Source organism: Hyperolius riggenbachi, chromosome 12, assembly GCF_040937935.1.
Source record: "Hyperolius riggenbachi isolate aHypRig1 chromosome 12, aHypRig1.pri, whole genome shotgun sequence".
Classification (NCBI taxonomy): Eukaryota; Metazoa; Chordata; class Amphibia; order Anura; family Hyperoliidae; genus Hyperolius; species Hyperolius riggenbachi.
In genome coordinates this window covers 25,880,618-25,908,450 of record NC_090657.1, presented here as the reverse complement: position 1 = coordinate 25,908,450, position 27,833 = coordinate 25,880,618, and the positions used below count along the sequence as shown (strand labels likewise).

The following is a 27,833-nucleotide window of genomic DNA, read 5'->3' as shown; positions in this document are numbered from 1 at the left end:
TCTTGTACATTGTCTTATTATCTTTTGGGAGACACCATGTTATTTCCTCTCAAAAAATTACTTGCTGGTAGAAAAAAAGTAACTTTAAGTCAAAATTTGCCAGGGGTATGAATAGTTATGGGCAGCACTGTACTTCCTAGTTGCACACATCAAAAGCCTGCCAACTGCAAGGCCCAAGCAAATCACCTTGGTTGAGGGGTTGATTTGTAATTCCCAAAACCCGGATTATTTGGTATTTGCATGTGCATAAGTGCAAGTCATGCATTCAAGTCATTCATTAAGTGAACTCGAGGTGAAAATAAACTGAAGAGATAAACAATTGCATCTATCCTCCTACTCCTATAAATTACTTTTTTATGATACCCCATGGTTTTATTTTATATGTAAACATTTAGAAAGTAGATTTAATGTTTTATTGCATCGGCTCAATAGCAGTCTATTAAGTGTCTCAAAGATAACATTCATGAACCATTGACCTTTTTTATCTATCCCCTGCTCTCAGAAGTTGTTCTCTACCAAGCATGAGTTTTATGGCTGTAATCCCAGTGAATGGTTTCTTTCAGGAACAAAAAGTAAAAAATAAACACAGCCTAGTTATTTGTATGTTTGGCACCAGGTCCCACCCAGGCCAATCATGCACATCCTGGAGTGCTGTGTGATGACACAATGGAACCAGGCTGCAGTATTGTTGCAGTTTTCAGGATTAGAGTACCCAGCAAGCTCATGGTGAACCAGAACTCCCAATCCCTCTTACTTACATGATATGAAAAACAGAAGTTTGCCTTCTTAAAGGAACCCTGAGCAGCGATTAAAAAATAAAATCGGGACTTACATAGGGCTTCTTCCAGCCCACGGTAGCACGCGAGGTCTCTCAGTGTCCTCTGGGTCCCCTCCGTGGTCACAGGGTGGACCCTTACGGTGACGTGCCTGATGACGCCACATGTGGTGGACGGACGGGGCCCTGTACTGAACATGCACAACTTTTACCAAAGTCGTACACCTACCGGAGCTGCCAAAGGGTTGACAGAGGGAACCCAGAGGACACCATGGGACCTCGCAGGCCACCGGGGGACGGGGGGAAGCCTAAGGTAAGTCCCCATTTCATTTTGTAATCACTGCTCAGGGTCCCTTTAAAACAGAAGGTATTAGCAATCATTCAGGTTGGAGTGAGCTCTGAGGTATCCCACAATGCATCACTGCTGAATATGCAAATCATCTCTGTGATGTTCCTGAAAGCTAAACACACCTCCAGAACCGCTGGAAAGCAATGATGTGTCAGCTTGTTTAGTTTTCAGGATGTCTGTCTAGGACAGGGGTCTGTCACTGTATATGCATACATACAGTATATTCTCAATTCCTGAACGTGTGCTTTAAGCTTAACCCAGCAGCCAAAACCTTATGGAGTTCAGAGCTATACATCTGAATGGGTGCAGCAGATGTATGGATTATCTTCTGGAGGCACACTTGGAAGATTTACACAGAATAAATCTCAGCGCAGATCTAAAGGCTTTGCAAGGATGCCATACTTTGGAAAACACCCGGAGTCTGGGCCCGTTATATGTGAAATGCATAACACAGCAAGGAACTATATAAAATGGATTTTTTTATGTAAAGGATTGTAGTTTCTCTACAGTGAGAATAGTGTCATGTTATGCTGACATTTAAGATTCCTATAGAGATCAGTGGAATTCTTTAGAATATGACAGAACATACAGAAATTTGTATTTTATTGACCTCTGTTACAGAAATTCAAAAATGACTCTTACTTGTGTCGTGTTTTACGCCGGCTCTAACTGTAAGAGATCGTGATCGCGGCTGGTGGAATTCCCGAGTGCTATCTTTCTTGGCTCCCCATTTCTATGGAAAAATGATTATAATGTGCTATCTTGTGATAACACATTGAAGTAGAGCTCATAATGAAAAGTGTCAAAGCAGAGTAGCACATTATAATCAGTTATAGTTGACAGCAGTGCCTGCAACATCCAGAAGCCATGAACTCTGTGAAACTCTCTATATAATATCCTATGACTAGGAAGTGGCACTTATATGGAGACCATTTTCTACCTGGCCAGCGCAGGACTCCATAGCTGTAACTGTAGACATCATTTAAATGGAAATCTTGTACTACAGCTGGCAGATATCTAAATACACATATTGTGGAGTATTTGGAGTGTCTTATCTGCACAAAGATCTCAAATTATGTCCAGACTCTCCTACATTTTCAGTTTATTGACCACATATAGCCATTGCCGTTTTTAGGATTAGACAAACAAGGCAGATGCTTGGAGTGACACTTACAGGAGGGGGCACCACAGAGCTTTTAACACACTACTTTATGAAATGTATATGCAATAGCTAATTTCATTATAGACTTATTTTAAGAGCCAAAATTTCTGTATATAGCTTATCAATTTGTTATTGGTGCCTCACTAATGAATATAGGCTATGCTCTTCCTGAGGGGACAATAGGTGCCCTGCTTGGGGCACCAAAATGACCAGAAACGGCCCTGCATACAGGCTTAGCGTATGAGCAGCCTTGCACCCCCCTTTCCCCTCAGCAGTTTCTCCACCCCCGTTCATACACTGGATACTGCAGGTCGGCAGCTACCTAACAGGTTCACCAGAATGGTGAACATTTTCAGTTGCTTGACCACATATAGGCATTGCCGTTTTTAGGAATAGACAAACAAGGAAGATGTCTGTTTGGCCTCTGCCTTCTTTGAGGAGGATGACATGTTAGACTGCTTTCTATGTAGTGTGGCCTGATTAGGTCACAGTACAGCCTCTGTTCTTCTAGACTACTGCTGTGGAATAGCTTGCAGGAAGCCAGTAGTATCGATGAGGAAATAGGAACTTGTACTAGCTGCACAGAAACATGCATTTTATCGTTGTCTACTGATTGATTCTTGTTTATCAAGTCCATTATTGAATATAATCTAGGTTAGTAATTTCAGCTAAAGGTGTGATTGATTTTCTTTGCATTTGTCAAAGTCATTAAAGCCACGTTCATATTGGCATTTGATGGGGATGCTTAACAGGTGTTTGTGATTTTTATTGGAAGAGATTAAATAAAACCCATCTCTAGTTAGAAATGAAAGGGACAAAATGACACACCTATCCCTCCAGGAGGGCTCCTGAGGGTGGCTTATCCTTCTTTTGTTCCAAAAATGACTTGGCATACTGAAGGGTGTAGTAGGTGACTCCTCAGTCTCCAAAGCTGTTCACCCTTCCACTTCTGGTCACACAAACTGTGACAATGACAAGTGGGTATGACTCAGCTAATTAACGTTGCTACCCCATCCCCCCGCCGCTTTTCCATACAGCTGATTACTTGAAAGGTTTGGACATAGTAAACATATTAGAAGATGCTATATTTATCATATGCTGTGCTAGTTGCCACTGCTGGTATGCAGTTTGTATTTAGATTAAATAATATGAATCCAGGGCCGGGCCGAGGCATAGGCTGTAGAGGCTCCAGCCTCGGGGCGCAGTGTAGGAGGGGGCGCACAATTCATTCAACTGTCATTCCTAATTGTGTTTGAAGCAGAAAGAAATAAGAAAAGGAGATACATGGAAGTGACTACAAGCCCGATAACTAGAGATTAAGGTGTTGGGGGCCCTGGGGCGCCTGTTAGTCTAATAGCAATCAGTGTGTGACGGCTGGGGTGGGAGGGATGGAGGGGCGCACTTTGGTGTCTCAGCCTTGGGTGCTGGAGGACCTTGTCCCGGCTCTGTATGAATCTGTCACAAGAGCAGTGAGTAGACAGTATCTGCAAAATCAATAAGAGACAGACCACCAGACACCAGAAGTGGAAGGTATATATTTATTTTCCTATAGATTCATTTCTAGAGTACGAGAGGAATCAACGCGGGAAACTTGGGCGCAGGATACAGCCGGTATATGGCGGATCCTGCTGCTGCACAAGTTCCCGGCCGGTTTAAATACTATTCCCCCTCCAGGCCGCCGTGGATAGTGGGGAATGAAATAATTCGGCTTCCAGCAATTGCTGGCGTCCGAATTATAGTGTTATATAAGTAACTTCAGCTCTATCTTTTGACGGCGCCAAAGTTACTGCCTGTGCGCCGCTATAGCCGTAATTCCAATTACCGCCTATGGTGGCGCCGGCTGTGCCTTGGAATAGCAGTGTCGTCATTTCTATTCGCAGTCTTCAGCTGCACTTTAAAGTGTACCTCTAAAGGGAAAAAAAGGAAAAGTTAGATACTTACCTCAGTAGAGGGAAAATTGGATAATCCAGAGACTTAACCAATCCTCCTTACCGCCACTGAACCAGTGCTGGGACCCCCTGAACATTTTTGACAAGGATCTGTCGACTATGTTGCGCGACAGCCCACACCTGTGCAGTAGCACAGAACAGCTTGTGCACAGAGGGGAGCATGGCCATGCAGAAGAAGAGGGTCCCGTGCTCCCATCACTGTATGAGTGCAGGTGCAATGACAGCCCACACTTGTGCAGTAGCACAGAACAGCTTGTGCACAGAGGGGAGCACAGCCATGCAGAAGAAGAAGGTCCCGTGCTCCCATCATTGTACGAGCGCAGGTGCAATGACAGCCCACACCTGTGCAGTAGCACAGAACAGCTTGAGCACAGAGGGGAGAACGGCCATGCAGAAGAAGAGGGTCCCATGCTCCCATCACTGTATGAGCGCAAGTGCAATGCCAGCCCACATCTGTGCAGTAGCACAGAACAGCTTGTGCACAGAGGGGAGCATGGCCATGCAGAAGAAGAGGGTCCCGTGCGCCCATCACTGTATGAGCGCAGGTGCAATAACAGCCCACACCTGTGAAGTAGCACAGAACAGCTTGTGCACAGAGGGGAGCACAGCCATGCAGGAGAAGAGGGTCCCATGCTCCCATCACTTTACAAGTGCCACTGCAATGACAGCCCACACCTGTGCAGTAGCACAGAACAGCTTGTGCACAGAGGGGAGCATGCCCATGCAGAAGAAGAGGGTCCCGTGCTCCCATCACTGTATGAGCGCAGGTGCAATAACAGCCCACACCTGTGCAGTAGCACAGAACAGCTTGTGCACAGAGGGGAGCATGGCCATGCAGAAGAAGAGGGTCCCGCGCTTCCATCACTGTATGAGCGAGGTGCAATAACAGCCCACACCTGTGCAGTAGCAGAGAACAGCTTGTGCACAGAGGGGAGCATGGCCATGCATCACTGTAAGAGCGCAGGTGCAATGACAGCCCACACCTGTGCAGTAGCACAGAACAGCTCGTGCACAGAGGGGAGCACAGCCATGCAGAAGAAGAGGGTCCCGCGCTCCCATCACTGTATGAGTGCGGGAGCAGTGACATCTCACACCTGTGCAGTAGCACAGAACAGCTTGTGCACAATGGGGAGCATGGCCATGCAGAAGAAGAGGGTCCCGCGCTCCCATCACTGTATGAGTGCGGGAGCAGTGACATTTCACACCTGTGCAGTAGCACAGAACAGCTTGTGCACAGAGGGGAGCACAGCCATGCAGAAGAAGAGGGTCCCGTGCTCCCATCATTGTACGAGTGCGGGTGCAATGACAGCTCACACCTGTGCAGTAGCACAGAACAGCTTGTGCACAGAGGGGAGCACGGCCATGCAGAAGAAGAGGGTCCCGTGCTCCCATCATTGTACGAGTGCGGGTGCAATGCCAGCCCACACCTGTGCAGTAGCACAGAACAGCTCGTGCACAGAGGGGAGCACAGGCATGCAGAATAAGAGGGTCCCGCGCTCCCATCACTGTATGAGTGCGGGAGTCGTGACATCTCACACCTGTGTAGTAGCACAGAACAGCTTGTGCACAATGGGGAGCATGGCCATGCAGAAGAAGAGGGTCCCGCGCTCCCATCACTGTATGAGTGCGGGAGCAGTGACATCTCACACCTGTGCAGTAGCACAGAACAGCTTGTGCACAGAGGGGAGCACAGCCATGCAGAAGAAGAGGGTCCCAAGCTCCCATCACTGTATGAGTGCAGGTGCAATGCCAGCCCACACCTGTGCAGTAGCACAGAACAGCTTGTGCACAGAGGGGAGCAAGGCCATGCAGAAGAAGAAGGTCCCGTGCTCCCATCACTGTATGAGTGCGGGAGCAGTGACATCTCACACCTGTGCAGTAGCACAGAACAGCTTGTGCACAGAGGGGAGCACAGCCATGCAGAAGAAAAAGGTTCCGTGCTCCAATCACTGTATGAGTGCGGGAGCAGTGACATCTCACACCTGTGCAGTAGCACAGAACAGCTTGTGCACAGAGGGGAGCACAGCCATGCAGAAGAAGAGGGTCCCGCGCTCCCATCACTGTATGAGTGCGGGAGCAGTGACATCTCACACCTGTGCAGTAGCACAGAACAGCTTGTGCACAGAGGGGAGCACAGCCATGCAGAAGAAGAAGGTCCCGTGCTCCCATCACTGTATGAGTGCGGGAGCAGTGACATCTCACACCTGGGCAGTAGCACAGAACAGCTTGTGCACAGAGGGGAGCACAGCCATGCAGAAGAAGAGGGTCCCGCGCTCCGATCACTGTATGAGTGTGGGAGCAGTGACATCTCACACCTGTGCAGTAGCACAGAACAGCTTGTGCACAGAGGGGAGCACAGCCATGCAGAAGAAGAAGGTCCCGTGCTCCCATCATTGTACGAGTGCGGGTGCAATGACAGCTCACACCTGTGGAGTAGCAGAGAACAGCTTGTGCTCAGAGGGGAGCATGGCCATGCAGAAGAAGAGGGTCTCGCGCTCCCATCATTGTACGAGTGCGGGTGCAATGACAGCTCACACCTGTGGAGTAGCACAGCTCGTGCACAGAGGAAGCGCGGCCATGCAGAAGAATACAATAATACAATAACATTTGTAAAGCGCTTTTCTCCCATAGGACTCAAAGCGAAGAGGGTTCAGTGCAACCATCATTGTAAGAGTGCAGGTGCAATGCCAGCCAACACCTGTGCAGTAGCACATAACAGCTCATGCACAGAGGAAGCGCGGCCATGCAGAAGAAGATGGTCCAGGCGAGCAACAGTGGGCTGTAGGCCAATAGGGGAAGCCTCAGGATCATGCAAAGGCTTCTCTCTACTGAGGTGAGTATCTAACGTTTGCTTTTCCGCTTGAACACTATGCAGAAATAAGAGGTGCTCACATTACTTCTTATTGCTGTGTCTATTTCCAGCCCTATTTGCATTATGCATCCATTACACATTTTCAGGAACATGTTGCAGTGCTAAGCACCTGCACACATTGCAAAGTTAGAGGAAATCCGACACAAATCTGTTGCTATATTGGCTAGCAACCAATTTGCAATGTAAATGCACTTGTGAAACAATACAGCTACAGTTATAAATGTAGAGTGTCTACTACAAAGTAAGTATGGAGAAATGGCTCAGATGACTTGTCCACGCTCTGCTGGCTGGCATACGCTCATCTTGCCATAACTGGGATGGGGCAACTGCCAATATGATTGTCAAACTCTTCACAATAATAATGGGGTCTGTTTAGACAAACCAAACATTGCATTTAGTTATCAGATCAACAATGAGAGTTGGTGGGCTGCATTATACATCGGGTTATAGTTTATTGGGGCTATGTTACAAAACTAGTGCAGTTGTTTTAAAAAGAGAACCTGTAACTAAAAAAAGTTTACCTGTGGGGTACTTACCTGGGGAGGGGGAAGCCTCAGGGTCCCAATGAGGCTTCCCCCACCCCTGTAGTTGCAGGCAGTCCAGCGCTGGCTCCCCCGAAGTGTCCGGCAATCCTCCCTCGACAAGCCTGACAAGCGCTGATTTATTGACCTTTCCTAGCTCCAGCGGGGGCGCTGTTGCAGCTCTCCGCATGGAGATAGGCGAAAATAGCCGATCTCCGTCGGGTCAGCTCTACTGCACAGTAGAACGGCCTGCAGGGATTGGATATTTCCGCCTATCTCCGAGCAGAGCGCCGATACTGCACATGCGCTGGAGCCGGGAAGGTAAATATTTACATCCCCGCTGTTTGGGGTGCTTTATCACCACCACCGTGGGACCGAGGAGGACGGGGGAAGCCACAATAGGATCCGGAGCCTTTCCCCACCCGAGGTGAATACCCCCCAGGGGAGGTTTTTTTTTTTGTTACAGGTTTTCGTGCGGTTTCGAGAAAGTTTTATATTCTAAAATGATTACATTACATCAAGAAGAAAATAAATGTATCAAACCAAAGGTATTAATGAATAAATAGCTAAACCTCAGAACACATGGAAGAGGGGCCAGGACGCTGTAAATGAAAGAGAAGCACTGCTGCACATGGTTGTTACACATAGAATTGGGGGCTGCACATGAAATGGGAGGGGTGCTACTGCTCATGGAAGGAGTGGCCACTAAGAAAGTTGGCCTAGGTTTGGGAAAAGTATACATCCAACCATGCCTAACCCCAACCATGCCTAAGCTCTGGTTCTTAAGGGGCCACAGCAAGTTATTAACCACTTCACCACTGAGGGGTTTTACCCCTTGAACAACAGAGCAATTTTCACCTTTCAGCGCTCCATCCATTCATTCGTCTATAACTTTATTATTACTTTTCGCAATGAAATGAACTATATCTTGTTTTTTTCGCCACCAATTAGGCTTTCTTTAGGTGGGACATTATGCCAAGAATTATTTTATTCTTAATGTGTTTTAATGGGAAAATAGGAAAAAATATTATTTTTCAGTTTTCGGCCATTATAGTTTTTAAATAATGCATGCTACTGTAATTAAAATCCATGAAATGTATTTGCCCATTTGTCCCGGTTATAAAACCATTTAAATGATGTCCCTATCACAATGTTAGGCGCCAATATTTTATTTGGAAATAAAGGTGCATTTTTTTTCAGTTTTGCGTCCATCCCTAATTACAAGCCTGTAGTTTGTAAAGTAACAGTGTTATACCTTCTTGACATAAATATTTAAAAAGTTCAGTCCCTAAGGTAACTATTTTGTTTATTTTTTTATTGTATTTTTTTTTTTTTGTTAAATAACAAAAAAAAAAAAATTGGAGAGTGTGGGAGGTAATGAGTTAATTTATTGTGTAATACAATGTATTTGTATGTGTAAAATACTTTAGGGTGTAGTTTACTATTTGGCCACAAGATGGCCACAGTGAGTCTGTTTACATGCGACCTGTAATCGTCCGGAAGGACGCTTACAGGAAGCAGTAGGAGGCTGGGAGAATCACAATGAGCGGCGGGAGCGCGGACAGCGGCGGTAGCGCGGAAGGTACGGATTTCTCCGTCCCTGGGGGTTAAAGGATGGAAAAAGGGACGGAGAAATTCGTACCGCCAGGGGTAAAGTGGTTAAGGAGCAAAGGCATCATGTGACCCACATTTTATATGGATTTTTTTTGGGGGGGACCAGCTGAGATACTGATACATTTTGAGTGCTTAAATTATTGTTATACTGGCATTTTACTATCTACATACATATTTTGATTGTTGACTAGATCAACTTTAATTTTAATCTAAACCCATATTATTTGAATACTAAGAATAAGCAATCACTACTGAAACATAAATTGGTCCTTATTCCATTCACATATAAGGCTCGATTCTCTAACGCGTGATAACTGCTAACATAGCAGTTATCACGCCATCTGCCGCACGCAAAGGTTGTTATGCGAACGGCGTTACTTTGCGTGATAAGCCAAGATTTCACAAGAACCGCGCACGTGATCCCGCACAAACCTTCGCTTATCACGCGAAGTAACGCCGATTGTGTGATAACCTTTGCGTGCGGCAGATGGCGTGATAACTGCTGTGATAACAGTTATCACGCTGTAGAGAATCGAGCCCCTACTCCAGAATCTTCTCCTAGGAGATGCATTTTCATCTCCTTTTTAAATAACTTTTCAGCACTCTGCAAAAAAAGTACTGTCATTTTATTTCAGCGTTTTCTTGCTTGCTGGTGACTTCAAATGCTTTTTATTTATTAAAGTGTGAAAACATCACCTAGGAGAGAACATAGGAGAAAAAGTGAATAGAATAAGGGCCACTGGACCTGATGCACTATAATGCGGTAACGTTTCTGTGCACGCCAATTATACAGTTTCTAACGCTGGGGGACACTGTGCATTATGCTTTTAGCGCTGTGGGCATCACTGCAGTAACGTGCACGTTGCTATGGTAACACGTAGTTCACACACATTACCATAGCAACGTGCACATTAAGCCGGTAATGCCAGCGGTGCTAAAAAATGTATGTGCACTAGTGCTCCCTCGGCATTGGTAGCAGTAAAATTGCAGTGTACATGGCAACTATACCACAGTATAGTGCATCGGGCCCATGGTCACATGTAAAAAAACACATTATGATAGCAGCACTGACAGAACTGGTATACATTTCTATACCAAGGTTCAAGGGCCTCAATTCACTAAGCTTCTCTCCTGTCTTTAATAACGTTTCTCTAGTTATCACCATGGTGACAAGGCATGTAGTACTCAGGAAACATTTTACCTCAGGCAAACCTAAAGTTAACTCTTCTGTCTTTAAGTTAACTCTTCAATCCTTAAAATAACTCCAGAGTTAAAGACAGGCTGTTAATTAACTGCGTGTGAAAATAACTACAGAGGAGGTAAATTAACTACAGAGGAGGTAACTTAAGGAATGAAGAGATAAGATAACTCTCTCACTTTGTGGAGGTAAGTTTTCTCTTGCCTTATTATCTCCAGCATGATCTTAGTGATTTGAGGCCAAGGTGGCCAAAATTTCATACTGGATTTGTAGTGATCAGAATGACAAATGCAGTCTCATGATGCCTCCTGTGATGAGCTGTACTTACTGGGGTTCCTGGCTATATCCATCACCGCCCCCATAGCATCTAACTTCTTAGCCACTTTTTTTAAATAAAATTGAATATAAGTGCTACATAAGCCTCTTGTAATGTAATGCTAATAAGATTAAGCTTACATTTAAATTTGTAGCTTAAACTATAAACTTTAGAATTGTCAGGAGATTCAGATTTTGTGAACGCTAGAATACATTATACTGGTATTTATAATTTTTTACATTTTATTCACTTCCAATATACTTTTAAATGCACTTGAATTGAAAGTAAACTGATAAGATATACAACTGTATCCATAGTAATTAGATGCAATTCTAAATAGGAGTTTCTCAGAATTCCATTTTATTATTTTTTATTTAAGAGGTTAAAAATCTTGGTTTGAAGTTTTACCTTATCGATATGCCTCATAAATTACTGACTGTCTCATACATGCCTGCAGTTTTAATATTTTTTCACCTCTCATTCAAATGATGGGCAATTAAACTTTTCATCAGTTCCCTGCACTTAGAAGTATTTTTGTCAGCTACATCACAGTTTTATGACCTCTACTTAGTTATCAGGCTGCAGTCCAAGTTCCCCAACTGTGATTTATAGCCTTGGATTACTATATCAGAAATTGTAATAAATGGCCCAGCATGCCCGGGTACATTCTCTGCTGCAAAGGAGCAACTCTGTCCTCCCATTGGAGGTACAGTACAAATACTTGTCCTAGAAATGGCCCAGCATGCCCTGGCATTCTCTGCTGCACAGGAGCAGCTCTGTCCTCCCATTGGAGGTACAGTACAAGTACTTGTCCTAAAAATGGCCCAGTATGCCCTGGTACATTCTCTGCTGCACAAGAGCAGCTCTGTCCTCCCATTGGAGGTACAGTACAAGCACTTGTCCTAGAAATGGCCCAGCATGCCCTGGTGCATTCTCTGCTGCACAGGAGCAGCTCTGTCCTCCCATTGGAGGTACAGTACAAGTACTTGTCCTAAAAATGGCCCAGCATGTCCTGGTACATTCTCTGCTGCACAAGAGCAGCTCTGTCCTCCCATTGGAGGTACAGTACAAATACTTGTCCTAGAAATGGCCCAGCATGCCCTGGTACATTCTCTGCTGCACAGAAGCAGCTCTGTCCTCCCATTGGAGGTACAGTACAAATACTTGTCCTAGGAATGGCCCAGCATGCCCTGGCATTCTCTGCTGCACAGGAGCAGATCTGTCCTCCCATTGGAGGTACAGTACAAATACTTGTCCTAGAAATGGCCCAGCATGCCCTGGTACATTCTCTGCTGCACAGGAGCAGCTCTGTCCTCCCATTGGAGGTACAGTACAAGCACTTGCACATTTGGTGGACTGCAAGGATAATACCTTAGTACTGCACAGCCAGGCTGGATAAATTTATGGTACAGTATCCAGGGCTCCTTAAAAATTGCAGCCGTCACTGAATAGAGGCAGCCATTCGCTTGCTGTGAGTGGCTCCAATACCTCCGCGGGCGGGACTTGCAGTATGAGTCCTGCAAAACTTTCTGCTCACTCTTGAGCCAACCATGAAGCCTGTATATCCAGCACCGGGGCCATGCTTCATGTCTTACAAATGTTATCAGGCATCAACTCACCTGCAACCAGCCTGAAGAGAGCAGCTGACCATGGGTTTCACACTGACATATGACGCATGCACCGCCCTCTGTTTACTATATCCAGAGTCAGTGTCACGTAGGGGCAAAAATACATGTTAACTATAACAGAAGTGTTATTATATCAGAGTTTACTATAGCAGGTGTTGCTCCCACAGACTTATAATGGAGCTTGTCTGGCACCTGGAGAGGTAGTTTACTATACCTGAATGGGAGAGACTATAGAGACACCGAGAGCCCAATATGGTGTAGTATGTATTGGTAAAGTGGAGAAAGTAGAGTAAGTAGATGTATACTCACAAACCAGGGTTACCTCCAGGCAACCACTGTAGCGGCAGGTGGGGAGAACAAGTCTGTCCCCACTCAGGGTTAAGAAGTCGCTCTCTGTAGGTAGGAAGAAATGTGAGGATTTCCGCCCTTCCACCAGGGGTGGATTGATGCAGCGCAATGTAGACAGAGGTGCCAAAAGTATAAAATAGGATAACATTTTTTTAAAATGGACGTGGGGGGAGGTGGACCCTAAACCACTCCAAAGGATACAACAATTAGACGTGTTAAATTATAACACAAATACTTTTATTTATGATATACTCCACAAGGTACCTCCCCCTACGTCCATTTTTTAAAAATGTTATCCTATTTTATACTTTTGGCGCCATTGTCTACTTTGTGCTACTATACCTGAATTATTATGCCCGAGTTTATTATAACACTGTAGTAGAATACTGGTAATATAAAATTACAATATCACCCAGCGCCAGAATTAACACACAGCTACACTGAATATGCTACATGCTTTATAGGTTAATGATTTTCAGTTATTTTTATGTGTAACCACAGTAAACATTTTGTACTTGAGTTCCCAAGTTTACACGCTGGCTACACTCCCTGTTTGGGAAAGCAAGGCAGGAACATCCCAGTTGCACCAAGAGAAGTTTGACATCAACATAGGCAGGAATAAACATGGCAACAATGACAGAGAGATATTACTGCTCCCAAGTTGCCAAGATACATTCAAATCCAGCAGATGACACAGCCAACATCTCTCCAATAAGTGACATAAACAATCATATGACACAGCATGACTCTTGAGAATGTTCATGAGCATACTCTGCTATCGTATAAGTGACTTCCATTCACACAGCATTAAAATAAGCAGATATTCCTCCCAACTTCCTACAACTAGGATGAAAAATCAGCCTGCTCAATAAACATCTTCCAAAATAAGATGCTCTGTAGCATAGTCCAAGGAAGTGACGTATATTGCAGCAACACTTCAGCACTGCAAATAGATTCACACACATCTGTATAGCATTTATTATGTCTGCGTCCCATCACACACATCACAGCATAATTGTGCAATCTATCGGTAAGTTGTCTTGTCCAAAATGTATTTTACTATGAAAATATCCAAAGTCCAAGTTTTGCCAGCACATCCATTTTCAAAGCACGCCTTTTATTCTGCTGTCCACATTAAAATAACGTCAGTTGTTTGGGGGTCTCAGAGGGTCCCACTTTATCAAGGCACGTAGCTATACAAACATATGTAACATATCCTGATATGTCTGTTTATGTCTTAATAAAGAGCAATTGTTGGTACTTTTCAATTGTTGGCACTTTTCATGCGGATGGCACAATAAAAGGTGCGCTTTGAAGACTGGTGCGCTGGCAAAACTTTGTACTTTGAATAATGATGAGCCAGATCATTGTTTGCCTAGCACACTTGTATGGGCCACCTCCCTTCTGGGTATATGACCATGAAAATGTAAAGAACTGATGAAAGATTTCGCAATCTGACTTCACAATCACAATTTGATTCTGATCTACTCATAGATAGCATTTTTCCATGTCAAGCAATCACTGCTCCATGTTTTATTGTAGCACGGGATCTTGAGTGAGTATGCACACCTTGAGCTGCTAGGGAAATTTATCTTAACTAAATGCATTATACAGTTGCCATGCAAAATGTGTGGCCTTTGACCAACATACAAATTTTCAAAAATATTTGGAATCAGCATTTACCATCTATGGAAAATTAAGCATCTTCCTTAGGCAATGCCAGTGAACATTTCAGGATAGTGGAATAAATTGTAAAAAGAATGTGAGGAATCTTGAAATCATAACAGCTCCTCATTTGCATCAGTTGATAATTGTATCTAAATATAGAAAACCACATTCAAAGGCCTCCAGTTCAATGTTTATCCTCACCTCCTGTCTGATTATAACAATAAGACAGTTGTAAGTACACTGTTTGACCTCCCTTTTTCCACTTAGCACATTTGTAGATAAAGGTTAGAAGTCGTGGCCTGCATGTTGTATGAGTTGCAGATTCAATTTTCAAGCTTTTCCTTCCTGCCACAGCTGGAATAAAAGGGGTATAGTTCTTCCTTTGCTGGACTCTGATAATGTACAATAAGTTATAGCTGTGCACTCCAGCAAAAAGACTGTGGCACCTTTCTTCTAGGTGCTGGGCTGGAGTGAAGAGTTATGACCAGGGCTGTGGAGTTGGTACAAAAATCATCCGACTCCTCAGTTTATGAAACTAGTGACTCTGACTCCAGGTAACCAAAATTGCTCCGACTCGTTGACTTTGACTCCTTAGTCTAATTTTAACAAAGGCTATGGATTTGGTTCAAAAATCATCCAACTCCGACTAATCAGTTTATTGAAACCACCGACTCCGACTCTAGGTACTCAAAATTGCTCTGGCTCCGACTCCACAGCCCTGCTTATGACCAGGATAATCTGCCTCATCTGTTCCCAGCTGAAGCACGGCCCATAAACCAGAGGGACAGAGACCTCACTGATGCCCATGCAATACTAGGATATTGCTTTTGGTTGAAGATGCTGTAGTGCCAGTGACATATGATCTTCTCGCAACAGCAGTAGCAGCTTCCATTTGGTTCACACATAAATCTGTACATTTCTGGTCCAGTCCAGTCCTGTCAGTTTTGCGTCATTTTTCTATCAGTTTTAGCTGACTGGACTGGAAATACACACATTTTATGTGTGAACACACCACAGAAAACGGATACAAAACTGACAGGACAGGACTGGACTGGAAATATACATCTTTTATGTGTGAACATAGCCATGGAAACACATACAAAACTGATGCCAACTGTCAAAAACAGACATGACTACCGGTAGACACCTTTTTATGTGTGAACCCAACCTAAATGCTCAGGAACCAGGGATCTTTTTGTATCAGTGAAAACTTTGTGCAGATACATGCTTGTTGTTTCAGACGACCTTACTATAACTATCCCAACTAAGTACAGCAATTATGTTGCCTATTTAAGTTTTTTTTTTTTAGCACTAATATTAGAATACACCGATTTGTGCCAAAGGCCTGGACAAGCAACATATCTGATTTACTAGTAGTCCCTTTGTTCTGTTTGGCATCAACTAATTGCTTGTCTTACATGGATCCCTGAACAGCATTACTGAGAGCTAAAATGAATACTGAGTGATGCTACCAGGGTACAATTATTTTGTCCTATAATCTGTCAGGGATCTGTGCACTCATTTTAAATCACTAGAACAGAGTAGGATTGGCCAGAATGGCATTGGATGGCATGTAGACATCCTAGCCTTATGTATGTTGATCACACAATTAATAAATATGACTAACACAAACAGCTTGTCTGTGTCCTCCTTGTGTTTATCTTGGGCTGCCTTGCTTGAATGGTGCAGCAGCTGTTGTGTTTACTATGCACCCTTCACTTCCACTAATTACTTGTTGGTTTTAGAGGAGTCTCGTTCACATCAATGCTGATTCTGGATTATGGCAATCTATCAGCAGACAATTCTGTGGCACATGCACGCGCGTGCGCGTGTGTGTAGTGTGTTTAGGAACTATTTGCCACACACCATACAATCTTTGTTGTTCAATCTTACCACTTTCATGTGGTTTAAGAGCTTAAAGAGACTCAGAGACGAAATAAGATAATACATTTATACATACCTGGGGCTTCGTCCAGCCCCATCGGCATGGATCACTCCCACACTGCCGTCCTCAGCCTTCTCTGTCACCGATACCGGGTCCCGCAACTTTGGCCAGTCGACGCAAGCGCAGTGCGCTCCCTCCGTACTGTGCAGGCGCATGCGTAAGGGAGGCACCAGGCAGACGGAGGGAGTCACTGCGCATGCGCAAAACTTGCCGTGACTGGCCGGAGTTACAGGACCCGGTACCGACCACAGAGAAGGCTGAGGACGGAGGCGTGGGCGAGATCCATGCTGATGGGACTGGAGGTATGTATAAATCTATTATCTTATTTCGTCTCTGAGTCTCTTTAACAAAACAATCCTTTCAAAGTATGTTCAATCTGATGGTCATTATACTACATAGATTTTGGTAAATCTGTACAACCAAGATTGCATGGTGTGTGGTGAGCCTTAATTATCTGACAAACATTTTATAACTATAACCCACTTACTTTGTCCCTCAAACTTCCTGATGATGGTGTCCAGATAGGTGTTCTGGGGGGCCACATGCCCCCTCCGCACCGGCATCTTGGAATCGACTGTCTTCTCTCCTCCAGCAGCTCAGAAAAAGTTACCAGTTCCTCCAGGCAAAGCCACTAAGGTCCGTCAGTAGAGCAGATCTCAGAGGAGCATCTATGGAAATAAAGCGCATCTCATCTTCTGGCTTCATGGCAGTGACATTCTCTGCTTCTATGTAACCCCTACTGAATTCAGGACCCAGATATCCTTAGTGCATCCAGCGAGCGATGAGGCGAGGATTAGGGATTTGCAGGGATGGCAAAAGCAGTGTAGAGAGTCTGCCAACTGTGCTTCCCCCCCACCTCCTCCAAACTAAACATGTGCCAGCCACACCAAAGGAGTTGTCAACAGTGACAACTGCTAGGAGTGATCGCTTCAGCCCAGCCTCGGCTCTCTGACGTCTTCAGAAAAAATCCCTTGACCAAGTCCCGAAGGAGGTCAGAGATCACAGGTGCGATTGGTTACAAAGCTTCAGGCTGCTGCTTTCCCTCCCTGATCCGCCGCTGCATGCAGCATCCAGATCAATGGCAAGATAGTGGGAGCTGTCCTCTCTGTGTGGTGCTGAACGTGCTGCTAGTAATCCCAGGCAGGGGGTGGAGTGGGGCCGCTCTCCATTAAATCCAGACTCACGTTGCATGCAACAGACAAGTCTATAAGACAGTTCGGAAGGAAATCCCTTCTGTTCACTCTTTAGTTGCTGGGCAGAGTTATTTCCCCCTGAAAGCAGGGTTTTAAGGAGACGGTCATCTGGTTGAATCAACCCTGCTCGCTAGGAACATGCTGGATACATGCACTGTCTGTAGCAGGATATCATTTGTTGCATTTGCTAATAAACGAGTCTGTGTCTGCAGCGTGATGCTTGAAAACAATCAGGATTAAAAGATCCCTGTGTTATTATTCTCTTAGGAGTGTAATCACATGCCCTGTGGCAGCATTTTCATAAGGAAAAAAATTATGAATATGAGCAGCTAAAAGAAAACAATTCTTTTTTAAAAAAAAAATGCATGCAAAGAGGCAGATGAGAAGTGAGATTGACAGAAAGACATATCTGGCTTTAGTATACCGTGGTACTGTCCTACATGCTCCGCCAGTTACTTTCTGCCAAGGCTAGAATGGTCTTGCACCTTAAACGCCACAGGTAGCCGATAGCTGGTTTCAGTGGTAAAACACAGTCAGGGAAGCATACCCAACACAGCAATACAAACTGTATAGACTTCTGCCACAAACATTATCCTTTAGATCATGGGTCCCCAACCTGGGGGCCGTGGCCCCCTGGGGGTCCTTGGGCAGATTTCTGGGGGGCCGCGGCTTCTCCCTCTCCCCCCGCGGCCGCCGCTCCTGTTACCTTATGAGCGGGCGGCCGCTTCCTTCCTTATATTCCTTCAGCCGCGGCTCTCCTCTTCGCAGCATGTCGTATTACAGCAGCGCTTCCTGCAACTCTGCTGTAAGGAGCCAAGGGAGCCGGGACAGCGGTTCCCATAGTAACGGTGATGCGTATCACCGCTACAGGAAGCCGCTACCCTACCTCCTTCCCTCCTTACAGCAGCCGCGCAGGAAGCGCTGCTGTAATACGACATGCTGCGAAGAGGAGAGCCGAGGCTGGAGGAATATAAGGAAGGAAGCGGACGCCCGCTCATAAGGTAACAGGAGCGGTGGCCGCGGGGGGGAGAGGGCACCTCTGCTAGCTACACTGGGGCAGCTATACTGGGGTAACAACTGGGCTACCTGTACTGGCTACACTGGGCTAACTGTACTAGCAGGGCCGGTTTAAGCAACAACGGGGCCCTAGGGCAAAATAAACCTGGGGGGCCCCCCCAACATATACCCCGGAACAAAAATCGGCATTAGGGGACCTTTTTTGCAGCTGGTATAGTCAGGGTGTGAAGTCCCAATCGGTCAGAGCTCCACATTCTGGCTATCCCAGCCTGCATGGGGGACAAGGGGTTAAAAAGTTTCAGGAGGGGGGACCCCACATAATTTTTTTTTAAAAAAATTCCCACACTCTAAACATAAAAAAAAAAAAAATTGGGAAAATAGGAAAAAATGCCAGGGATCTTCATACAGCCATATTGCGGCTGTATAGCGATCCCTGGCCAAAGCGCTGCGGCTGCGTATAGACCCCCTGGAAACCACGTCAGGAAATTGATTGCGCTTTCGTTTCATGCATGTAAAATTACACTACTGTTAGGTTTGCTACTAAAAGTTACATTTACCGCATTTAAAACTATACTTTTTTCCTTCTAAACTTTAAAATCGATTTTCTCAAAAACTATAAGGTCTTTTTGAAAAATTGTTTTTTCCTCTTATTCCTAATGATCTCCTTAACATATCCTGCAAATTTAGGGTTTCTAGCATTTAAGGTGGATTTGCTATTAACCATTAAAGTCAGCAGGTTTTTAAATGTGTTTTTTTTTTCCTTTGAAACTTTAAAATCGATTTTCTCAAAAACTATAATGCCGATTTGCACATTTTTTTTCCTCTTGTAGCCACTGGGGGCCCCTACAATCTCTGGGGCCCTGGGGCAGCTGCCTCCTTTGCCTTAATGGTAGCGCCGGCCCTGTGTACTAGGTATACTGGTCTAACTGTACTTGCTATACTGGGCTAACTGTACTTGCTATACTGGGCTAACTGTACTCGCTATACTGGGCTAACTGTACTTGCTATACTGGGCTAACTGTACTTGCTATACTGGGCTAACTGTACTTGCTATACTGGGCTAACTGTACTTGCTATACTGGTCTAACTGTACTTGCTATACTGTGGTAACTGTACTTGCTATACTGGTCTAACTGTACTTGCTATACTGGGCTAACTGTACTTGCTATACTGGGCTAACTGTACTTGCTATACTGGGCTAACTGTACTTGCTATACTGTGGTAACTGTACTTGCTATACTGGTCTAACTGTACTTGGTATACTGGGCTAACTGTACTTGCTATACTGGGCTAACTGTACTTGCTATACTGTGGTAACTGTACTTGCTATACTGGGCTAACTGTACTTGCTATACTGGTCTAACTGTACTTGCTATACTGTGGTGACTGTACTTGCTATACTGTGGTAACTGTACTTGCTATACTGTGGTAACTGTACTTGCTATACTGTGGTAACTGTACTTGCTATACTGGGGTAACTGTACTAGCTATACTGGGGTAACTGTACCAGCTATACTGGGGTAACTGTACTAGCTATACTGTGGTAACTGTACTTGCTATACTGTGGTAACTGTACTTGCTATACTGTGGTAACTGTACTTGCTATACTGTGGTAACTGTACTAGCTATAGTGTGGTAACTGTACTTGCTATACTGTGGTAACTATACTAACTATATTGGGGTAACTATACTACCTAACTAACTATACTGAGGCAACTATAGTCCTTATACAAGGGCAACTGTGTTAGCTACCTATACTGGGGGCAACTATACCTAGATACCTACTTACCTATAAACTACACTCAAAATCAGGGAAAAGCCACTAACCAGGCCCCCCCCCCCCCCGGGGGGCCCCAGAGAAAAGTTTGGTCGGGATAGTGGGCCCCGGGCTTAAAAAAGGTTGGGGACCCCTGCTTTAGATTGTAAGCTTGCAAGGGCAGGGCTCTGTCATATATTTTATTCATCATGTTACTTTTGTCACTGTAATGACCAATTCTGTATCTTGTACCAATTCTGTATTTTGTACATTGGTGTTTACCATTGTCTGTATTATGTACCCCATGTTTGTTTCTTACATTGTACATTGCCACTGAATATGTTGGTGCTTTATAAATCAATAATGATAATAATAATTTATATATGACTTATAGCAATTGTATTATATACATAAATTGGGCCAATATACCAGAAAGGGAAGGAACCGTAGACAACGTATATGATATGCATATGTTTCAAGGAGAATCCCTAAGAAAACAGCTGGAATAATGAAAATGTGAGGAAAACAAAACATTGTGCAACAGAAAAGAAGGGAAGCAAAAACAAATAACAAACAAACAGTTATTAGTGTATGTACAGAGTATGATACAAGGTGGAATTCATGAAAAAGTAAAGTGGCCAAGGATTAGCTTAGCTGAAAGGACTCTATAGCAAGCATCACATACACATAAGATTAAAGCTTGCCATACAGCATAGTATATAGTATCTGAGTACAATACAACCAGTGGCAGGGCCGGATTTGTACTCTTTACCGCCCAAGGCCACTGTCACCAGCCGCTCCCCTTCAGTATAGGTAGCCATATAACCCCTCCCCCCTTTCCCTCCACTATAGGTAGCCAGATGACCCCTCCCCCCTTTCTCTCCAGTATAGGTAGCCAGATGACCCCTCCCCCTTTCTCTCCAGTATAGGTAGCCAGGTGACCCCTCCCCCTTTCTCTCCAGTATAGGTAGCCAGATGACTCCTTTAATCCCTCCTTTTCCACCCCCCCTTTCAGTATACGTAGTTAGTTTGCCTTCATACCACAGCAGCCATCTGTGTCACTCATTTCTCAGCTCGTCTCCAGTTTAAAAGCTTCCTTCCAATTTCGCCTGCTGCTTTGGTGACCTTGCTCCTGTGGTGCTCTAGGCCATGGCCTAGGTGGCCTTGGCCTAAATCCGGCCCTGACCAGTGGTAGTCTGGATGCAAGTTACATGTTAGTCTGGATGCAAGTTACATGTTACTAAAACACACGGCAGTCTCTGTATTCCACTTTGTATAAACATCAACTGAATCTACAGGAAACATCAACACCATTTTTTACTTCCTCAAGGCTAGTTTTAATTTGTGCTGCGGGCAAGGGATGTTCAATGAGGTGCAAATAATTGTGAGTTGATGCAAAGTTTTTTGTCAATACTGTATATGCAGCTTGAAAACGGAATCCCATCTTGGCTTCATTCAATTGATCCATCTTCAAGCGCTGTGTATTTGTATACAGAATTTGCATAACTTTGCATGAACTCAGAATTATCTGCATCTCATTGACCATCCCTACTAAGAGGAATGTCAGACACTAAGCTAGGAATCCAGTCATGTAAAAGCTAAAAACTGCTACCGAATGATTGAGGGCCATTTCACACTGAGGCAGTGTGGTAAATTTACCGCACCACACCGCAGCCTAATGCTAGTCTATGGGGGAGTTCAAACGCCCCACGTTGCGGTACGGTGCCCTATGTAACGCCATTCAATAGCTACGTTACCACACAGCTCCTGCAGTGTCCCGCAGGGGATCTGCGTCATGCCGGAAGTCATGGAAGTCTATGGCAACGCACATACTTTTAAAAAACCCACTGCCGTTATCTGCATTTTAGAAATATGCTTCCGCATACATCATTGATTGCCGAACAGGAAGTAAGCATCACTTCCTGTTTGGGCGGATGTCAGATGAGGATTAGCGTGTACTAACGCGATACTCCTCAAAGCCCTGGTTATGGCGGTGAGGCCACCGTACCACCGATCTACAGTGTGAGGCCGGCTGATATGGTCTGGAATGGGGATCGGGACGATAATGCTCTTCTTAGTTGCAATGTTTACAATGAAAATATCACTGAACAGAGGGATGGGGTGTGCAGCAATGAATGATTAGATGATCAACATTCTATGCAATTATGCAGAACTATGAGAACATTTGTGAAAACTGCACTTCTTCAATCATTTTGAAAGCAATTTCATAGCTGAAAAATTCTTATAGATTAGTATTTAAGAAAGTATAGAGTCGGCAGTTTATCATATGAAGAAAACCTGTTATGATAGCCTTAGATATGATTGCATTGGGTATTGATCAACCTAACTTTGCACAGTATCTGTCTGGGTAAGCATGGCTCAATAAAAGCAAGCAGTGCGACACATAACAGTATCACTTGCCAGCGTTGGGTCATAATATAGGGGGTGTGATGATAAACTCTTCTAGTACTTACAGGAAGTTATTATTACTTGCAGGAAGTTCCCAGCATCATTGAAAGTGTGTGTGATTGATGAGTGATCATTCTTTCTTTTAACAGAGAAGGAAATGAATGTTTAATTGCATGTCCCCAAATTCCTTAAAGCGGAACTGCAATATAGAATAAGTAAAAAATAAATAAACATACCAGTAGCTTCTACATGATAAACTCAATCTGTCTGTATAATTAGCGCCGCTCCCCGCTGCTGCAGTCGCTTCATTTTTTATTACTTTCTGGGATTCAGGCAAGATGGCCGCAGTGCCTGATCACTTCCAGGTTACTGCGCGTCATTAGTATGTTCTTTTTTGGCTGTTAGCGTGCACGAGAGGACTTTCCTGGCTGCCTTGCTGAGATGTGCTGTGTGTGCCTCTAACAGTGCTGCCTCACTGTCTTGTCCTGCAAGCACTGGCGTAACAATAGGGAAGCAGCCCCTGCCTCCGCCCCCCTGGGGCCCGCTCATAGCCGTTTTGGGGGGGGCAGGAGGGGTTGCAGCATGAGGGGAGAGCTTTGCACATCCCCCCCCCCCCCCCCTCACCTCGGGCTCTCCTCTCTGCATCTATCTAAGTGTCAGCAGCGGCGGCCACAGCAGCTATAATTACCTCCATTCACCACGGAGATTGCCGATCTACAAGGGCTTCACATTACTTCCTGTTAAAACAGGAAGTAATGTGAGGCCCTTGCAGATCGGAGACCTCCGGTGGTGAATGGAGGTAATTATAGCTGCTGCTGCCGCCGCCGCTGCTGACACTTAGATAGATGCAGGAGGGGAGCACAGAGGGGAGAGCCCGAGGTGAGGGACGGGGGGGGGGACTGTCCCCCCTCCCCACTGATGTGCAAAGCTTTCCCCTCACCCTCATGCTGCGACCCCTCCTGCCCCCACCCCCCAAAATGGCCATGAGCGGGCCCCAGGGTGGGGGTGCCCGCTCAAATTCTTGCAGGAGGGCCCGGAGACTTATAGTTACGCCCCTGCCAGCGAGGTTATGCACAGACAGCCCCTCTCCTCCTCGTTCATGTGCAGTAAATCAGTGTTTATGCTGCGCTGAAGGAACGAGCGTGGAGTGGCACTGGTGGGGCGGGGACCTGGCCTGAGGGGAAGAAAAACATATCTCGCAGGGAGAGGATCACAGGCTCTTCTGCCTGATTTTAGCATTGACTTATAAGTCGATGCTGTTTACCGGCAGAATCTCGGGACAGAGAGAGCATGGAAAGAGATACATCGGATGCGTAGAGGTATGTGATCCTTAAAGGTACATACCCATATTATCAAATTGTATTAAAAAACATCCTTCAGTTCCGCTTTAACTGAAACTGACAACTTCCAACTAAGTAGCACTGACATTAGACAACCCGCCATGTAGTGTGAAAACATTTGTAAAATACAGTAGTGTAAGCAGTTTGCTTTCTGGTTGCTTGAGAATCAATGTTAAAAATAGGCCTAGCGAATACAGTACTCCACTCTATATACAGTACATGCCATGAAACAGTGAAACCCAGTGTTTAAGCACAACAGAGCCCACAAACAGCCTAAGAAGTTGGCCTTCACCACTGCAAGCACTGCCTGTGGTTTGTGCTGGTTGGTTGAGACTGCTGGTTAGTTGAGTTCCAGATAACTGGGACTCTACCAGGGGCGTAACTAGGCCCCACCGGGCTCCCCTGCAGAATTTCAGAGCGCCCCTCCCTGGAACCCGCTCGGGGCCGTTTTGTGGGGGCTGGAGGGGTGGCAGCATGAGGGGAAAGCCTTGGCCACAGTCGGCGGGGAGAGGGGAAGTGACAACAGACGCTAGAGCGAGGAGTATGCGGTGGAACGCACGGAAGGTATGTATCTGCCCGCCGCTGCCCACACTGTAACTTAAGCTGGAGGGGAGCGCAGAGGGGAGAGCCCCGAGGTGAGGGAGAGGGGGGGAACTTCCCCTCTCCCCGCGGACTGTGGCCAAGGCTTTCCCCTCATGCTGCCACCCCTCCAGCCCCCACAAAACGGCCCCGAGCAGGCCCTATTGTTACGCCAGTGGACTCTACTGTATTTTTTGTAATAGTATAAAGCCTTTTTTTTGCAGTACAGTAGTGATGGAATGTATGATCTATGTCTGAGGTAAGCAGTAATAATAATTTTGAGCTAATCCCTCTCATGTGGAAAAACCACGGTTAGCTCTGGAGGGTGGGGACCACAATTTGTGTCCACTAGGGATGATCACATATATGCAAAATATTCCGGGTTGATGCAAATGTATGCAAATTATTATGCAAATATATGCAGCTTGAAAATGGACTAATCAATTTAAACCTGGGTTTAAAGTAATTGGTCGGTTTTCAAACTGCATACATTTGCGTAAAAATGTGCATAATTTCAGAACAATTTGCATATCATTGATCATCCCTAGTGTCCACTCCGGCTCCTATGCAACAGTTGTGGGCCTAATAGACAAGTATACAAACATTAAGCAAACTAGGAGAAAAGGGGCTCGCCACCTAGTGATGGTCGGAAATGCTGATTTCCGTTTCTGCGAAAATTCCGCTTTCTGCCAACGCCGATTGCCAATTCCGTGGATTTCCATTTTCCAATTTCCGATGAGGTTTTTTTGTTTGGTCATTTTTAGCATCCTCTGATTGGCCAAACACTTCTGAGTTGACTCTGCATTCTCTGATTGGTCCAATGCTTCAGAGTTCTGTGAATGGGTTAAAATTACAGAGTCACGGTAATGTGGTATTTTCGCAGAAATGCAATATCCATTTTCTGATCAGAAATGTGTAAATTTCAGTGCAGTGAAATCTGAATGAGATGTAGGTGGAACTCCGCTCACGGCTCCGTCCACCAACAGTGCAGGAAAAACGGGCTGCTCGAACCCCAAGTCCAGTACAATAGAAAGTGGATTCCGCACTAGGTTAGTGGAAACAAACTTTGCTTTATTCGATCACGTACATGACAAGCTAAAATCCATCACCACATGCTGACATGTTTCGGACGTTACACGTCCTTAACGTAACGTCCGAAACATGTCAGCATGTGGTGATGGATTTTAGCTTGTCATGTACGTGATCGAATAAAGCAAAGTTTGTTTCCACTGACCTAGTGCGGAATCCACTTTCTATTGTACTGAAATCTGAATGAGCATCACTGCCATAAACTTAGCAAGGAGGGCTCTGAGCCAGAACCACCACGGTTTTGACTACACAGGAGCTTCAAGTGTCGGGACATTGACTTCTGTTTCACACCAATATCTCTGCATGTCTAGTAAAAGTAACCAATGGCCGTTGCTTTAGCCACATACCGTATATCCTTGAATATAAGTCGACTCCAATATTAGAGGTTAATGACTGCACTGCATAAAGTATTGCAGTCATTAATCCTTTCTGTCCCTTAAAGGGACATTTAAGGCAACCAAAAAAAATTAGTTTTACTCACCGGGGGCTTCCACCAGCCCCCTGCAGCTGCCCGGTGCCCACGCAGTCTCGGTCCGATGCTCCTGTCCCCCGCCAGCAGTCACTTCTGTTTTTGGCGACACACCGACAGGCCTGGGAACGCGAGTGATTCTTTGCGTTCCTGGCTGCAATAGCGCCCTCTATACTGCTATTGTGGCCAGGAATGCGAAGAATCACTCACGTTCCCAGGCCTGTCGCCGAAAACAGAAGTTGCTGCCGGCGGGGGATAGCGAGTGAGTAAAACTCTTTTTTTTTTGGTTGCCTTAAAGGGAACCAGAGAGGAATGATTTTTTAAAATAGAAAAAGAGTTTATACATACCTGGGGCTTCTTCCAGCCCCATAAGCCTGGATCGCTCCCACGCTGTCATCCTCCGCTTCCTGGATCCGCCAGTACCGGGCCCTTCACTTCCGGCGGACGCGGCCAATTGTCCGCATCACAGGGGCTCCCTCCATACCCGTACGCATGCGGCTGCGCAGTAGGCAGCGGCAAGCGTACCTGTATGGAGGGAGCCCACTGTGATGCGGAGAATTGGACGCATCTGCCGGCCGACTGGCGGCAAAAACGGGACCCGGTATCGGCAGTTCCAGGCAGCGGAGGACGGCGGCGTGGGAGCGATCCGTGCGTATGGGGCTGGAGGAAGCCCCAGGTATGTATATTTGATCCTCTGTGGTTCCCTTTAAGTAACCCTTTAAGTGCAGCCGATAACTCCTCCAGGCCCCTTTTCCTGCAGCCCAATATTTCCCCCCTGCCCCTTTCCTTGGTAATTGTTGTAGCCAGGACTTTCAGACCTGTTCTTTCTTGGCATTTCCTTTATCAAGAAAGTGTCACTTACCACTGGGTACATTTCTGCAAATGGGAATGTCACTAACAGCACACACATTACTTAGTGTGCTCAGCATTGCCTGTGACTTGTGTATAAGTCGACCCCTATACTTTTATTCAGTGAGTCAGACCTACATTTCTAGACTTATAGTATACAGTAAGCAACACTTTTTTGATTTATAGTTATTGTGTAACTTTATTTTTTTTATTATTTCATGAGTTTAGCACAACTTCAGATCAAATAGAAAGATAACTCATGCCTAGTGTTGAGCACAAATTTCGAATAGTCGTAAATTTGCATCATAATTTGCAATTTTGATGCAAAATTTAATGCAAAATTTTTGGGAAAGTTCTTAATAAATTTGGCATGTAAACGTAATCTATCCATATTATGCAGGAGAACAGAGGCGCCAAGAGGATAAAAGGAAGCTAAATGAGCTTAAAAACCAAATACTTGGTAAATAGAGGAGGTAGTGGTGGACTTACCTCCTCCAAGTAGACACACAACGACTGTAGTAAAGACAGTCAATATATTTTATTTATGAACTCCAAATATACAACGCATTTCGCAGGTTTGATCCCGCTTCATCAGGCAATAACAACGGAGCAATAGCTGTAAACAAAGAATAATTGGCTCATAACCCATGTGTAGTCATACAGTCAATAATTAAATAAAAAAATAAAATATATATATAAAAACATATAACTATAAATAAAATCAAACATTAGAGGTGAAATAGGTATTAAAAAGTGGGGGTGATTGGGATAAAGAAAAAAATCCCGT

The 27,833-nt window shown here is 45.1% G+C and overlaps 1 protein-coding gene and 1 long non-coding RNA gene across 8 annotated transcripts in view; one reads left to right on the top strand and one right to left on the bottom strand.

Moving 5' to 3' along the window:
• KCNH6 (potassium voltage-gated channel subfamily H member 6) overlaps positions 1 to 17,175 on the bottom strand; it is a 541,700-nt gene extending 524,525 nt beyond the window's left edge. For both annotated transcript variants that reach the window (XM_068262676.1, XM_068262677.1), the window contains exon 1: positions 16,833 to 17,175. In XM_068262676.1, coding sequence (XP_068118777.1) covers positions 16,833 to 16,908 — 76 coding nt within the window. In that variant the 5' untranslated portion in view covers positions 16,909 to 17,175. The remainder of the gene's footprint in view (positions 1 to 16,832) is intronic.
• Positions 1 to 27,833, top strand: part of LOC137541406 (uncharacterized) — a 1,168,812-nt gene that overhangs the window by 567,842 nt on the left and 573,137 nt on the right. The gene's annotated exons all lie outside the window — the stretch shown is intronic.